The sequence below is a fragment of the Aspergillus undulatus genome (genome assembly GCF_047715775.1).
Source record: "Aspergillus undulatus strain CBS 261.88 unplaced genomic scaffold BDV17scaffold_6, whole genome shotgun sequence".
Classification (NCBI taxonomy): Eukaryota; Fungi; Ascomycota; class Eurotiomycetes; order Eurotiales; family Aspergillaceae; genus Aspergillus; species Aspergillus undulatus.
Window position 1 is genome coordinate 136,328 of NW_027396610.1, and position 15,825 is coordinate 152,152.

The 15,825-nt window shown below is 52.1% G+C and overlaps 6 protein-coding genes across 6 annotated transcripts; 5 read left to right on the top strand and 1 right to left on the bottom strand.

Moving 5' to 3' along the window:
- Nucleotides 1-1,971: 1,971 nt before the first annotated feature.
- On the top strand, nt 1,972-3,008 carry BDV17DRAFT_194201 (Endoribonuclease L-PSP/chorismate mutase-like protein). The gene is made up of 3 exons (XM_073755150.1): nt 1,972-2,420; nt 2,539-2,688; nt 2,842-3,008. Exons 1-3 carry the CDS (start codon nt 2,265-2,267, stop codon nt 2,938-2,940), a joined length of 405 nt encoding a protein of 134 aa, XP_073619151.1. The 5' UTR covers nt 1,972-2,264; the 3' UTR covers nt 2,941-3,008.
- Nucleotides 3,009-5,268: 2,260 nt separating this feature from the next.
- On the top strand, nt 5,269-9,313 carry BDV17DRAFT_254189 (putative mucin family signaling protein Msb2). The gene is made up of 2 exons (XM_073756734.1): nt 5,269-5,538; nt 5,597-9,313. The coding sequence occupies exon 2, from the start codon at nt 5,950-5,952 to the stop codon at nt 8,770-8,772; it is 2,823 nt and encodes a 940-aa protein (XP_073619152.1). The 5' UTR covers nt 5,269-5,538; nt 5,597-5,949; the 3' UTR covers nt 8,773-9,313.
- On the bottom strand, nt 9,314-11,363 carry BDV17DRAFT_254191 (mitochondrial fission process 1 family protein). Its single transcript, XM_073756735.1, has 3 exons — nt 10,863-11,363; nt 10,082-10,673; nt 9,314-9,995 (listed from the first exon to the last, which is right to left on the bottom strand). Exons 1-3 carry the CDS (start codon nt 11,180-11,182, stop codon nt 9,597-9,599), a joined length of 1,311 nt encoding a protein of 436 aa, XP_073619153.1. The 5' UTR covers nt 11,183-11,363; the 3' UTR covers nt 9,314-9,596.
- Nucleotides 11,364-11,587: 224 nt separating this feature from the next.
- Nucleotides 11,588-12,409, top strand: BDV17DRAFT_254193 (ATP19 family protein). Its single transcript, XM_073756736.1, has 3 exons — nt 11,588-11,719; nt 11,846-11,973; nt 12,091-12,409. The coding sequence occupies exons 1-3, from the start codon at nt 11,672-11,674 to the stop codon at nt 12,137-12,139; spliced, it is 225 nt and encodes a 74-aa protein (XP_073619154.1). The 5' UTR covers nt 11,588-11,671; the 3' UTR covers nt 12,140-12,409.
- Nucleotides 12,410-12,618: 209 nt separating this feature from the next.
- Nucleotides 12,619-13,776, top strand: BDV17DRAFT_194298 (uncharacterized protein). Its single transcript, XM_073755151.1, has one exon. It carries the CDS (start codon nt 12,680-12,682, stop codon nt 13,304-13,306), a length of 627 nt encoding a protein of 208 aa, XP_073619155.1. The 5' UTR covers nt 12,619-12,679; the 3' UTR covers nt 13,307-13,776.
- BDV17DRAFT_194299 (histidinol-phosphatase) lies at nt 13,775-15,424 on the top strand. Its single transcript, XM_073755152.1, has 4 exons — nt 13,775-13,995; nt 14,065-14,226; nt 14,410-14,946; nt 15,054-15,424. The coding sequence occupies exons 2-4, from the start codon at nt 14,068-14,070 to the stop codon at nt 15,297-15,299; spliced, it is 942 nt and encodes a 313-aa protein (XP_073619156.1). The 5' UTR covers nt 13,775-13,995; nt 14,065-14,067; the 3' UTR covers nt 15,300-15,424.
- Nucleotides 15,425-15,825: the final 401 nt, after the last annotated feature.

A 15,825-nucleotide genomic window follows, 5' to 3' on the forward strand; every position in this document is an offset into this window, starting at 1 on the left:
AGAGAAGAGAGAAGAGGAGAAGTGAAAGAGAAGCCTCATCTGAAAATTAAATTGAATTGAGATTTCTTCAGCTGGGTGTTACTATTGGGAGTGGCGTGGAATGGCTGTGAACTGTTTGCGTGAATTGTGGCCCACTGTAAACATGCGTGAATATACTCAACAGAGATCAGGATCGAGGATAAGTGAATCCTTTATCATCAGCAGCGCATATTAGGAACAGGTTCCTTTGAGCCTTGACTGCTTGTCATGGCTCATAACACCAGACCAGATAGCCATAGACGTCCATATGATGTAGAAGGCAGATATAGATATACTAGACTGGGCCCTGCCTACTCGGCCACCCACGGCGATGGATCTGGACTAGGTGAGAGTCCACACAAAAGAGCCTCTTTTCATGATTAAATACTTGATTACAGCGTAAACCCTGCTTGTCCCTAAAGCTTCGTTGAGCCTTAAGGTGTATACTAGATGTAGGCACCGACTTCTACAGGAATAGCTCCCAAGAATCACATCGATTGCAGCTTACTCCAGTATCGCTATGCTCGGTGCCTTCAACTAACCAGACAAATTTTGACCCGACTCAGTTGACTTGATTAATTAGGATGAACTGGAGAAAAGTACAAGGAGGAGCGACCACTTAATCCGTCGAGAGCGCGAGTGCCATACTTCAAAACCACGACACCATGAGTCCGAGGATAGACCTCACTCAGCTTTTGAAGCAAGGGCCGCACGGAATTGCAACCCCCGGTTTTCTCTGCTGCCTCTGTTCTATTTGTCCTTGTGGTCCGCTGTTGCAAGGTTTCTTCTTTCGATGCTCCTGCTTAGCCACGGCCAGGGACGCACCTTCCCTGGCAGGTAGTTTCAAAGTGCTGGGTTGACTTCCCATTTGACCATGGCCCTCAGTTCTCTTCTTCTCTCTCTCTTCTCGACAACTCCTCCTTGAATCGCCTCTCCGCCACTTCCATTCTGCAAAGAGCTTCATGCCGCAATTCATCACTCTTCGTCTCAGCAGTCTCACCCGGCATCGAATGCCAGACGTTATTCACGATGCCGAGAGACAGACGCGCTTATGTACGTGCGCATCCGCTGTTATTGTCAAATATTTAGGTTACGCCCATTGGTTATGACTTCTTTGCCTTCATTACAGCACGCCTATCAGCGACAGAAACGGCAGCGAGACCAGGAGTCTCGCAACGCGAAACGCGCGTGTACTGAATCACTACGCCGCAAGCCTGTCAGAGAGCTTACCAAAGACCAGCTGGTACGTCAATTCCCACACATCGCCTGTCTGCTCCTTTATTATGAGGATTCCTGTACTGACAAGCCGTCATTGTTCCTTTTTTTTTTTGAAGACCTTCCTGCACAGAGAGCTTGTCGAGTCACTCGAACGCAGCATTGTCGAAGTCCTTAATCTGAAGAGAGAACTTCACTCAATTCAAATACAGGCTAAGTTATTGGGCTTTTCTATTGACGGCAGCAAAGTCCAAGGTCTACTCATTGAGTCGGCTGATGAGCTGAGCAATCTTGAGGGGAGGAGAGCTAATCGTGAGGTGGCACAAACTGGGGGCAAGTGAAGTGACGGTTGTATTTTCGCTGAGGGTTTGCTTTCCAGTATGGATTTTACGGTGTCATTAATGGGAGTATGATGAATTTGTGTGGCGCTTATCAACGTCAGTCTTGTGTTTCTTTTTTTTCTTTCTAGTACTATAGATGCAATAATGTAGTCTATAATGATAGCCCTCAATCAACGAAGACTTCGCTGCCATCTTGATACCACGCCCATGCTTGGGTCCTAAGCTTGCCATAAAATAAGGCTTTCAAGGGAGTCGAACCTGACTACCTTAGGTTGGGCGGGAGAGTATCGAGCGGTGCAGTTGAGGTATAGGATAAATATTTATAAGCCGGCGGAATGAAAGGATGTACATGAGAGTTCACCGTAGCACCATCATCCCATAACATCGGGAGCTTAGACAACTCGTTACTGAATATGGATTCAGTCCACGCCAATCCAGAGCTGCGATATCCAGCTCGCCTGAGTCCTGGCCGACGGGCAGGCGGCAGCCGTAAGATGATGAGGGCACTAGTACTATATGCGGCTATCTTATCGGCCGTTGTGGGTCAGCCGTCTCTCCATCTCCAACATCTACTCCAACTCCCCTCACACTACGTATTTGAACGGCCAACATTCCATTCCACTCGATAGTTCAATTCTACCTGCATCTTACCTCACCCAATCCAAGTAGAATACGAAGATCACAGTTAAAATGTCCAAGATCCACATCCGAACACACAACGCCCCCGCGCCGTCGCCTTACCTCTCGCAAGCGACCGTCGTGGGCAACATCGCTTTCTTATCCGGGCAGCTCGGCATCGACCCGGCGACGGGCAAGATGGTTGGGGGGAGTGTGAAGGATAGGACTGTACGTTTGATTTCCCCCTTCCCGTATCTGATAACTCATGCTGGAGGCTGGAGCTGTCGATGGGCAACTGAAATGAAAAGAAAGAAAGGCTAATTGATATGTGTTTTGCGATACGCAGCGCCAAATCTTCAAGAACATTGCCGCCGTCCTTGAAGGTTCAGGCTCGAGTCTTGCAGACATCGCGAAGGTTAATGTCTTCTTGGCGGATATGAAGGACTTTAAGGATATGAATGAGGTTTATATGGAGTGTTTGCCTGAGCCAAGGCCGGTACGTTACGTTTATTCTCTGGACACAACGTACCCGCCTATCTGCCTACCTACCTACCTGCGTATATCCTGTCGGCCTCCTTTCTTCTCTTTTCTTTCCTCCGCTCAAGGTTGTCTTTCGAGGTATCTTGGCGGACGCTAATGTATTGTGCAGGCGCGGACATGTGTGGCTGTCAAGACGTTGCCACAGGGGTCGGATGTTGAGATTGAGTGTTCCGCCGTTGTGACGGGGACCGTCAAGGCGAAGCTTTAGGAGGTGAAGTCGAATATGTCGCGTAGCTCCGCGAGGGATTGAAAGCGATGCTTTAGAATGATGAGGCGCTGTCTCGTCATTTCCAATAGTGACAACACTGTGCAGTGCGTTGTTGACGTCTGATTTGTAGAGTGTACTAGGGCAGCCTCGATGTCAGACGCAGTGCGATCTGATGTTGTGTTCTCGCATGACAGGGCATTGGTCGGCAAAACGACCTGTCCAGATAAGAATTCACCTCAATTTCCAGTCCTTCATTTCCGTCGTACAAAAATGAGCTCCGGAAATTGCTGGCAGAATTCCAACCAGTCAAGAAAAGCCCCGATCGACAGATGACTGCAGACGTAGAGTGCAGGCAGCTTGCTTTTTCTCTTTTTCTCTTTCTCGCAGGGCTGGGCCTTGCCGGACGAAATTTGCTTTGCTGTCCGTGATATTTTTGCTTTTCTTGTTTTCGCTGCAGCGTAACCTTGGCTCCAAAGCCCATCCAAACCTTGAATCTGAGCGGCGGTCGATATGATTGGTTTGGTCGCTCGGCTTCAGTTCAGGAACAGGAAAGGTAGCGTCGGGTACAAGCGTGATCAACCATGGTCTCTTTGATTATTTTGTTCTGCTTTCCAGGGGAAAAGGGCAAGAATTCAAAGAATTCTCTGCTGTGAGTCTGTGATTGTGGCTCACTTAGCGAGACAAAAGATGATGACCGTATTGGTTCTGCCACTGATCAGCATTTCATTGAGCTTTGACGTCGATCGGAATAGCTGGACTCTGATGTGGTTTTTAAGCCCTGGGGACGTGATTGATAATTTGACGAGGTGAAGCCCAAGAAATCCGGACAGGCACCTTGCAAGTCCTATGGCCACGGTCGAAGAGAACCAAGGACCAGGGGTTCATGCTGGTCCGAATCACAGAGCGTCCTAGCGAAATGTAGCTCTCCATTATGCAGTCTCGGTGCTCACCCATTTTGTGTCGGAATTAGGGATTTTTACGAGGAATGCAATGACAGCATGTTCGCAGACTGGGTCTGTTTCGGCCTCAGAGGGAGGAATGCGCTTGGATTGATGCGTCTGGTATTCTGAGTTTGAATCAAAGACACATTCTTGGATCAGGCTCCTTGCACGTGGTATTTAGCAGATCTTGGTTCTTCAGCTTCAGACCAGTGTCCCTTTGCAGGCTAGCATACACACTTCAGGGGAAGGCACACGAGGACTCCGAGGATTCGTGACAAGCGGAGGATCATGCGAGAATGGACGTGATAACCGAATGGTTTCGGCAGATAATTTAGCATCGTTTTGGTGAGACGAGAGGCTAGTGCATTATCAGAAAGGGGGCGGACCGGGTTGCCCAGTCGCTTGTCGAGAATCCCACTTTACGGACTGACATGGAGGGTTTTTTGTCAAAGCAAGAGAATATTTGTGAAAAGTCCAATTGAAATAATATTGAGAACCATATCAGAGAGATGTCTCGTTGATCGAAGCGAGTAAGACTCTCGAGGCTCAGTCAGACTGAGTTGTTGATCAGTGCTCGTGTCCTTAGGCACACGCACCGACCCACGCAATCCAGGAACATGCGCTAACAAGACGCCGGCGGTCTCGGCCTGGACGAGAAGAGGTGTCGTCAGCCCCGCTCATGGTCATTGTGATGTGCTGCCTGCAATTATACCGATCGCCGACCTCGATTGTGACTGGCCATGGCTCGCACCGTCGCTGCAAGGTCCGTCATTGTTGACCAATTCCGAAAGTGTTAAACCGGGTCGAGGTGTCTAGGTCTTCGTGGGGGTTTGGATATTATTTCGGTGACTTTTCGGTTTGTTGTCAATTCTCGCCAGCCGCTGAATTCCAAGTCCTCAAGGGGCCAGGCCTGATGTTGGCGCCGTGATGGAGTCTGGAGAAGAGATCTCCTGCCAACTCACTCAGTGATGGACCCAACTCTGTCATCGCCCATGGGCCATGGCCAAACCTCTCGGACGGCTGTCGATCTGAATCATCTTCACTAGAACGTAAACTAGTTGTTCTGTGGCTCAACCTCGTGTCTACCGCACGTTGGACTGGGGACTATTGGCTCTAGTCTGGCGTCATTTCCTAGCGTTACTCGGTGCTTGGGACATGGACGGTACCAAGGAATGCAGCAAAGGGAGTGTTGTTGCACACAATTTGAAGGGAAGGCGAGTGCACTCGGACAGTGCAGTGCAAGAAAGAGGGCAGAATGACGAGTTAAAATTAGTAGTCTTAGCAGCAGTAGGAACAAAGCGGTGCCTGGTGGCTGCCGTGTAAAACAGCGCGATGAAAGACTCGTGCCGCTATTGCCACGGTACACGGCCCACGCCCACTACACTCGAGTCTCCCCTCGCAGTCTCCAGTCTCCAGTCCCAGCCCAGTCTCTAGCCTCCCTCCCCTTTCTGCTTTCTCGCTCTCTTGTCTCGTTCTCGATCCCTCTCATCTTCATCCTCTCTTTTCTTCCCACCTTTCGCCTGATGCTTTCTGCCATCCGTTGGTGCTGTCGTTGACGTCGCCAGCCTTTGGTATTTCTTTCCACGTCAATGAGCGACTGACAATCCATTGCTTGCTCTCCTCTCCTTGCCTCGCCCACGGTCGCAACCTTTGAGAGGTAATAATAGCCAGCCTCATTGACCACTGCCATCTCTTTTGACAGTTTCGTGTTTTAGATCTCATCCCTCGCTCCTTACAGCACTCACACCCACACTCGTTTTTATCTGAATACTAATTAAAGGGGGTTGGTTAACTCCCTGCCGCTCTTTAACCCGATTGTTTATCGCTCGACACAATATCCACCACCTTACCACGCGTGTCGCTGGCAACCTCGTTATCCCTTGCGGAGGGAAAGGAGAATTGAACGAACGTCGTTTCGGGATTGATATCGTTCCAGACCGTCACGGCCAGCCTCCACCTGTGAAACGTCGCGAACCCGTTGAGCCCTTGCTCAGTCCATTCTTTTATATCCAACTGCCGTCGCCTGTACGAGTCCCCCGCTGTTCCGATCGCTTTGCGTACAGTCATCATGGTTTCTCAGACTGCTCTTCTCGCGGCTGCGCTGTCGCTTGGTGGGCTGGAGCTGGTTGCCGCGCATCAACCCAACGCTCTTTTCGGTCACAACCAAGAAGTGAAACGTCAATTTAAGTTTGGCGACGACTCGAATCTGGGATGGCTTAACTCGCTGTTCAAGCCCGAGGAGGAAACCACTACCTCTTCTACTATTACCCATACTGCCGCTAACACTGCCGCCAACCCAACCACAACGAAGGAGTCGGAGCCCGATGTTGTGGTAGTACCCATCACCCTGTCTGTCGACGAGGATGGTAAGACGCACACTCTCACAGGTACCGCTGACACTGCGGCTGCGACGGGTGCTGCCTCGACCACTACCAAGCAATCCACCGTAGCGGAAGTTACTGCCACGTCTACGGCGGAACCGGAGCCTACGACTGAAACTGCCGCGTCCTCGACAACAAAGGACGAGGGTTTAGTTGGCGGTCTTTTGGGAGGACTTCTCGGCGGATCATCGTCCGACAGCAGTTCGAGCACAGCCGAGACTGCAAGCGCTCAGACTTCTGACGATGCACCCACCTCTGAAGCGGCCACTACTGATGCTGCCACCTCGGAAACAGAGACGGCTGATACCACTACATCGCCTTCGACTACCACTTCCTCCAACAACCTGTTGAATCTTGATCTTGGCCTGGGCGCTGGCGCTGACACTTCGTCTTCTGTCTCGTCCTCCACGACGCCTGCCCCCACGGCTGACACCGCAGCTGATACCACGGCTGCCACGTCTAGCTCTACAACGACTGCGAACTCGCCCATGGCTACTACCACGTCCAACAACAATTTACTCGATCTCGATTTAGGCCTTGGTCTGGGAGATGATACTTCATCTGCCACCTCGTCTTCTACCACTACTGCCCCCACAGCTGCGACCACAGACGCCACAGGCGCTACCTCGAGCTCTACGACGACTGTGAACTCGCCTGCAGCCACTACCACATCCAACAACCTGCTTGGTCTTGACGTCGGTCTGGGCTTGGGTGGCGATACTTCGTCTTCTACTTCGACTGGCACCTCTCCCACGGCCACCACGACTGCCAACTCCCCTGCAGGAACCAGCACCTCGCCCTCGGCTACCACCACCTCGAACAACCTTCTTGATCTTGGGTTGGGCTTGGGCGGTGAAACCTCGTCTTCTTCATCAACCACGACTGCCAACTCGCCCGCGGGAACCAGCACGTCGCCTTCTGCCACTAGCACCTCTCACGGTCTGCTTGATCTCGATTTGGGCTTGGGCGCCGATTCCACGTCCTCTACCACCAGTGCTGCCTCGCCTTCTGCCACTAGCACGGAAGGTGGTCTTGGTGGTCTTTTCGGAGGTGAGACTTCTGCGACGCACAGTAGTCCAGTGCCTACTTCCACCAGCTTATCTGGTGGCTTACTTGGTGGCCTCTTGGGCGGCGATTCTACAAGCAGCACGATCACTGTTACACCGACTAGCACTAGCTCTTCAGGTGGTCTGCTCGATGGTCTTTTCGGAACTGATTCTTCAACTGGCACCAGCACTCCCCTGGCGACATCTAGCAGTACTTCTGCCGGTTTGATTGACCTCCTGCCTACAATCCCCGTCAGCGTTCCCGAGTCGACCCCTACCGCTGCCTCGAGCACCGACGCTGTGCCCAGCTCAACCCTTACTCTCGGCCCCTCCGATGTGACCAGCAGCGGCGTTATCCCAACCACTAGCAGCACGGCAACCTCGATTCCAGTCATTCCTCCTGTTCCCACTTCAAGCAACTCCGCTATCCCTACATCTTCGGGTGGCTTGATCACTTCAAGTTCCACGGTTTCCCAGCAGCCCACGCCTACCGTCCCGGTGACTACTACCACAACTACTAGCACCGAGGAGCCCCATACCACGGTTACTCAGATTACCACCACCACGACCTATGCTGAACCCACTGACTGGGTGCCGACCAGCATCATGGTGGAGCCTAGCCCGATTGACGAGGAGACCGGCACTGAGGAGACGACTACCGTTGCCCCTACCCAGCTGCCTGGATCTATCTCTCCTGCTGGCGGTCCTCCAGACGCTCCTGAAGGGTCTACTTTGATCCAGCTTGGTTTCACCCGCGAGCTTCGCTACTCCTTCGTCGCGACCCACCCGCTGTCATCGTCGCAGATCTTCCTGTACATTCCCCAAGGTCTGGTTTACGCTTTGGAGGAAGCGAGCAGCGACATCCAGATGTTCGCCATTTCGTCATATGATAACGAAGCCACTACCGGATACATCGCTACTGTTGCCCAAGCCTACATCCCAACTGAAAAGGTGGACGTCTTGAGGAAGCTCCTGCACAACCCCATCTCCCGACTCTACGAGCAGCCTGACGACTCTGTCAAGACCTTGTTGGGCATGATTGACCCCTCCATTCCTCTTCTTGTTGGCGAGTACGATGACTCGTACGGCAACTCCCTGTCCAACGGTGACTCCGGCAGCTCTGGCGACGACGGTGACGACTCGAACAACAACTCCTACGATGATTCCACTGCTGGCGCTGGTAGCAGCGGCTCCGTTAAGGCCAGCTCTGTCGGCATTGGTGTCGGTGTTGTCGCAGGTGCTGCCGCCTACGGTGCTGGTATGTTTTGGGTCGCTCGCCGCTACCGCAAGAAGCGTCAACTCCACCGCCGCACCAGCTCTACTGTGGACCAGATGAGCGAGGGTGGTTCTATCTTCACCGGCGGTGGCCGCATGTCTCGTGGCAGCAACAACACCCAGGGAAGCGGACGCACTCAAATGATCAGCGCCCCTGTCATGGCTGAAAACTCTCTGGGCTGGAACTAGGTATGGGAAATGATATATAAAGGGAAAAAAATCTATAAAATTGCATGGTCTTGGGTCAAGGCAGACCGGGCTATACAACCCAGGAGGAGCGAGTGGGAGAAACAAGAGGTCTCTGCACCGCTTCCTTTCGTCAGTGGGCTATCTGTTTGTATATTTCTTGACTTCTACCTGTATTCAACTTTTTACATGACGGTGTGCCCACACGCGTCCTTCATTCTTCTTTTCACATACTTTTATCATTTTTTCTTTCGACTTATTCCCCATATTGTTTCTGGTTTCTTCTCTTCATCATCATCACCCTGTGACAGCGCAGAGACCTGGCCACACACAGATACACTATCATTCTCTCCAACTCCTCTTTTTGGTTTGGACACCAATCCAATCTTCCTTGATCCGACTCTATCCTTGACCTTTTCTGTTTGTACAGCTGTATAGTGAACTGGAGTGAAAGTAGAGAAGAGATGAGCCATGTTTGGCACGAATTAGATGTTTATAATTAGATGTTTATAATCGTTATCTAGTCTTATACCATTGTTCTAGATGTGGTCATTTTGGTCGGTGCGTTAGGTAATGTTTAATAACATGATTGTTTCATGTCACTTGGTCTGAGCTCAATAAGAAGAAGTTGAAGAGACGTAGAGCACACCCATGCCTGGATATCACAACGGTACAAAGGAAATAAAAGAGAATGGGCTCAACAGAGACCGAACTCTGTACGTATAAGTACGGATAAATGAGTATAAAATCTCGCTGGGCGGAGTCGAGATTAGCAGACCGTGCCCAACACCTTGAAGTTGAGTCCCATATTCCCCATAAAAACCGCCTCACTCCGTCTTCCTCTTCCCCTCCTCACCCTGCGTCCCCGTCTGCGTCTCCCTCCCCTTCCCACCAAACCCCAGCATCGCCAGAATTCCACCCCCACTCGCCTCGCGCTCCTGCCTCCTCGCTTCCTTCGCGCGCGCCAATTCCTGCTTATACTCATCCCAACTTACATTATCCTTATCTCTGCCTTGACCCTCCGGCGCACTAATATGGAAATGGCTCAGCGAGGTCGAATCCGCGTCGTGGCCTCTGCTCGCCGCGACTTCCGAGTGCTTTGGTAAAGGCTTGACGGCGTCCTCGCCGCCGTAGACGTACAGCCCAACGCGGAATAGCCAGTCCACGGCGCCTTCGACGGGGTGATCGAAGATGTACGGGAGGAAGGGAACGACGGAGAGGCCAAGCTGGTACCGTTCGTTAGCAAGATGTTCAAGGCTGGCTTGGCTAGTAGATAGTACACTGGGGAGCGGGGAGGAGGGAAATGTCATACCCCAACAGGAACCCACGTCCTCGCAAACGTACTCTTGCTCCCTTTCAAGGCGCGCCCCGAATACCGCACTACACTGTGGATCGTCAACGCCGGAAGTCCCATACTCGCTACACTCTGGAAAACCGCGCGCTTCACCATGACCGTCCGGTAGTCCTCGATAAGCGGGATATGCGTGCTCGGCCAAGGCGTCAAGCTATCTCCGCCTCGTTTCTCAATTTCACTTTTCCCTTTCTCGTCGCCTTTCCCACTGCTTAATGGTGAAGAAAGCGAACCCGCAACATCCCCTGTAACCATCCCGTACATAATCTGTTGGTGGCTCAAATCCGAACTATCCTTGTACGCTTCACACGGCGGCGCCAGCACGCGCCGGTTCCGCAGGTACGCTTTGTACCCCTCGTGCGCGACATCGCCGAGCAGGTATGTCCAGGAGATGCCGTAGGCCGTGCGCACGAGGTACGGGTGTGCGATTGGGCGGAAAGACTCGCCGATGTCGCTTGTGTACGCGACATATCGGTGTGCTGAGAGGAGGAGGGTGCGGAGACGGGTTGCGTATCCGGCGTAGCGGTAGGGGGTTTCGGTTGAGTCTATGGCGCTGTTGGTTGTGGTGTTAGAGGTATTTGAGGACATTTTGAGGGGTTGGATTTAAAAATTGCACTTTGGGAGTGGTGAAGTTAACGTGGTTGTGAATATGGATGATATGATGCTAGTAACAGGGTAAATGGAGAGTGGGGATAGCGACGGCATGCAGTGAGTGGAACTTGATGAGATTCGAGATACGCACTATGGAGAATATACATCATCGTAGAAGTGGTCGTCTTGATCGATAATCGCCTGAAAATGCGGCGAGAGCTTTCTCCGTGCGCTGGGCGGCGGAGGCTCAGGATGTTCGTCGTCTTTGCGATTTCCCCAGAACATGTTGGAGTAGGATCCTGGGGTTGAACGAGGTACGAGTACGAGGGAGACCGACCGAAACGAGGAATTGTAGGTGGTAGGTGTTGAGATGAGGAGAAAGTGAGGGGGGTGAGGAAGCCAGGAGCAGGAGCTAAGAGAGCAGATATTACTATGCCACGGTGCTACTGCTACGCCTCCCTGTCTTGCCATACCCGCATAATTACCGGAGTTCGAGTCTGGATAAGATCACTTCCACCGAGGTTCGTGGTTTCCTGTTCCCTGGTCCTACTGGAAACTCTCCGGTGGAAGCCTTGTACAGCCGATAGTGATCTCTGATCTATTCTGCATGAACATCAAAAGCAAATATGGTCTCGCGTGCCATTGCAGCCTGTTGTGATGGCTGAATCTGGGGATCTCCAGCTGCCGACCACTTCCCGACGTCATTAAACGGCGGGAACTACCGGATTGTCACATGACTTCATGTAGCTTACGTAGCTTGCATTGCACAATTTATGCACACCCAGTGCCGGTTTATAGCTGACTCAGCAACCTACACAGCCTAACCGCATCCAGTAAGCCCGAACCCGGGCCGCAACTTCAACGCAGCGTCGGTTGGTCTCCTCCCGCAGCACAGCTCTTTCGATCAATCCATTCGTCCATCCCCTTCTCTCACGAAGACCTCACTCCTCAATCGCCATAATGGTCGTCTACTACCAGATCGCCGGCAAGCGTGTTGGCTCCCACCACGTACGTTCCCGTTCCGATTCCGGCACCACGTCGTCACCCCGACTCCTTCAAACCAAACCCTGTCTTTGCCGAGAAACGAGACGCAGATTGCTTGACAACAACAAGGCTAATGTTTATTGATTATAGCTTTCCCTCGGTATCCTGGGCTCCCTCTTCGGTGGTATCTACCTCGCTACCCGTGGCGGTGGTGCCCAGCAGAAGCCCGCTGCTCCCCCGATCCAGGCTTCTTCTAAGGATGAGGAGGCTTTTATTCAGTATGTTGTCTCGCTGCCATATACCCGGCCACTACACCATGAACAATCTATATTTGAACTGCGCCTTTTCAAACTTCTGGGCTCGTATCTCAAGCAATTGGCTAACCCTCTGTCCAGGGACTTCCTGAAACAAGTGAACGGGGAGGAAAAGAAGTCGAGCCATTAAAATCTCCTAGGCGTACCTAATCCAGCGGAGGATGGCCTGGTTCTGATGACTCGAGTACGATACGATGCAGTTTGCAATTTCCACGCGATGACCGAATTTACACTGTCGGGACCGTGGGGTCAGAGTCATTGGGGGCTTTAAGATCGCTTGCTGGCGGCTTGACTGGGCCCGGCTAGGCGGATATGTACATATAGAGGACTACAATTGGAAGGCTCATTCCTTTCATTCGGAGCGATTGTGTTGGGATTGATGTAGCAAGCGGTGACAGCGCCGTCGTTAGTGGCAGGGCTGCGGCCTTGTTCGGTGTAGTCCGTATGCTCGGTATAAACTTGCGTAGAGCCATTGTACCTTACTTCTCCAGCTAGTAACCGTTAAGTTCGTCTTTTGATATATCTAAACGACGACCTAGACAACTAGTTTAAGTCAAAACAGCTTAGTCACCTATTCCTGTGCGGCGGTCGACTCTCGCGGCCAAAATAATTTAGCTTCCACCCGGGCAATCTACTTTCACCCTTTATTTATTCTCAACCAAACACAATCATGAAAACCCCCGTCCCTTTCCCATTATCCCTCCAAATCGGCACAGACATAGTCCACCTCCCACGCATAACCCGCCTCCTCGCCAGACCGCACTACCTGAATCGCTTCACGCGGCGCATCCTCTCCAACCCCGAACAGCGCGATTTCCGAACCCGCTTTAATCTGCGTTCTGATTTTAGCCGGATCACCGATACTTCCACCAATACTGATACTCGAGGAGCGGTGGATTTGAAGGGCTCGCATTCGAGTTTGGGTTCAGGCTCCGCGGGGCGCACAAAAGTCACAGTAACGCCAGACATGGCGCGCTGGCTAGCCGGACGATTCGCGGCGAAGGAGGCGGGCCGGAAGGCTGCGAGGGGCGGGGCGAAGGTTGTTGGGTGGAGGGATGTTGTTGTGAGGGTTCCTGTTCCTACCTCCGATAAGAATAAGAATAAGCATGCACGTGAAAATGGAAATGAGAAGCAGGATGAGAATGATGGGGAGAATGAGGAAGAGGGCGGAATCGAAGGTGCGGAGGGAAGACCCGAGGTTATTCTCTACGACAAGAACAGGAGGGGGCGCATGGGGAGGTTATCGATCTCGCATGATGGGGAGTATGTTGTTGCGACTGTGCTTGCGGCTGGTTGAGTGAGGATCAAAGTTGTTGGAATGGATTGATTGACTCGAGACCGTGTTTGATATCAGCCGGCGCAGACGAAGCTGGGCTTTGGTCGGACTGGGCGCGGACGGCGGACTACGCTGCGCTCTTTAACAAATAGCTATTGAATTGGCGATGATGCGTGACTACACTATGCTATGCTACGCCGTTGCTCGAGATATCATCGGTGACTTCGAGCTGAGCGGACTCGGGATTTTGGACGAAGTCGGAAGAGGATATGCTCGTCTTTGCACTCCGCTTGTTGCACGCTACGTTTGGGAACAAATCAGAAACAATGGAATAGACCCAGAAGGAACTCTGAAGGGTGTCTAGGAATGTTGGCTGTTCAATTGCTGGGAAGTGTCTGTATACATGCCAAATATACGCCGAAGGGCCCCAACCTTCCCAGCGGAACGCGGAAAATCCCCGCGTCACCGGTCACCAACTTTATTTTTACTCTCTTTTCTACCTCAAATCAACACAACTCTATCATTATTCCCCAAGTAAAATCCTTATCATTAGACATCATCGAACCTGACAAAAGGTCCTCCCTCTCTACAACCACCCAGCTCACCGCTCCTTCACCGTCCCATCACCGGCCAATTCGTTATCTAGCGGGGCACCGGTCCGATCATCCTTGTACAGCCAGTCTTGTTGAGCACCATAGTCCATATCTTGAGTATACCGCTCTTTCTGATTATCTACATTCCATTACCAGCTTAGAACTAGAAGCTGATCCGTTATCCAGACCATGCCATTCTCCCACCACAGCCACTCAGGGCAGTTCTGCCCCGGCCACGCCAAAGATTCCCTCGAGGATGTCATCCAATTGGCCATCGCTAAGAAATTCCAAGTCTTCTGCCTGACCGAGCACATGCCCCGCGGCCACGCTGATTACTATCCGGAAGAGGTATTTAGTTCCCGTCTTGCTTGCCATTTCCAATCCTCAGCCAGCGTGGGGGAGGAGACGAGACCAGGGTCTCTGAAAAGCAATTATTGTACCCTAGCAAAAGGAAAGAGAGACAGAGGAACCAGGCACACGTACCTGATATCCCCGCCAAATACGTATCTAACGTCTCCATGACAAGCACAGATCGAAGCGGGCCAAACCCAAGAATGGATGATCGCCAACGAAGCGCACTACTTTGCCGAAGCAACCCGGCTGCGCGAGAAATACGCCTCCCAGATCCGCATCCTCATTGGCTTTGAATGCGACTGGATCAGACCAGAGTCCCGGACACTCATTGAGACGTCACTGCGCGCGTTCCCATTCGAGTTCTTCATGGGCTCGATCCACCATACATGTACCGTGCCGATCGACTACGACCGCGAGATGTACGAACGCGCGCGCGATTTAGCGGGTGGGTCGGATGAGAAGTTGTTCGAGGCGTACTTTGACGAGCAGTTTGATATGCTGCGGCAGTTGAAGCCGTTGATTGTTGGACACTTTGATCTTATTCGGTTGAAGAGCGATGATCCGAACGGTAGCTTCAGGCAGTGGGATGGTGTTTGGGAGCGCATTCTGCGTAATCTGGACTACGTGGCTGGATATGGGGGTATCCTGGAGGTGAATTCTGCGGCGCTGAGGAAGGGGATGAGTGAGCCTTATCCTAAGGCTGAGATTTGTCAGGTATATACTTCTTTCTCTGCACACGTTTGCAGATCTGCACTCGGGGTCTGCAACCGTGTGCAAACCCTCATGCACGCATACAAGATAAGCTCTAACCAGTCCGATAGGAATTCCTCTCTCGCCGAGGACGATTCTGCCTCTCAGACGACAGCCATGGCCTGGACCAAGTCGGACTAAACTACCACCGGGCCCTAGACTTCCTAGAAAAGACGGGCATCTCAACACTGCATTACCTCGGTCTCGGCACCTCTTCCGAGACGGAGGGACCCGCGGACAGCCGATTTCCCGGGACAGTGGTGAAATCCGTATCCGTGGACACGGTGAAGTCGATGGACTTCTGGAAGACGAAGTAAGCTAGCGCCCTGCGCGAATCCTCTAGTCTGGGCTCGAAGTCTGCATGTTGCATTAATTTCCTATCCTGCATGGCGGTAGTTCCTAAGCATAGGTATAACACCGTCATAATCGTTCCGAACCGAACCTTCAACCCAATCCGTAGGCTGTCAGCCTCCGACGCAGTCTGCATAGAAACAACCACTAGCCGTTCGACAGCCAACACGAAGGACACATTACATGGTACATGATACACGGATGTAAACCCGACTGGTCTTAGAATGTAGATCCGCCCGCATGCGTGGACGGCCAGTGCCGAATCGCCTGGAGAACGGTGAAGAACCAGATAGCATGGCACTATCTATGTAGATTATCTACAACGTGGAATCATGCCGATCAACCACCACGCTAGAGTTCAGTCCACATTTACACCCTAGAATCACGAAATCGCATCCTTCGGTTAGTCGAATCCAGCCTACAGCAGCCAGCCACTATACCCTGATAATGGCTAATCTCTGCATCTGCATGGATACCAGACTAAGCGTAGGG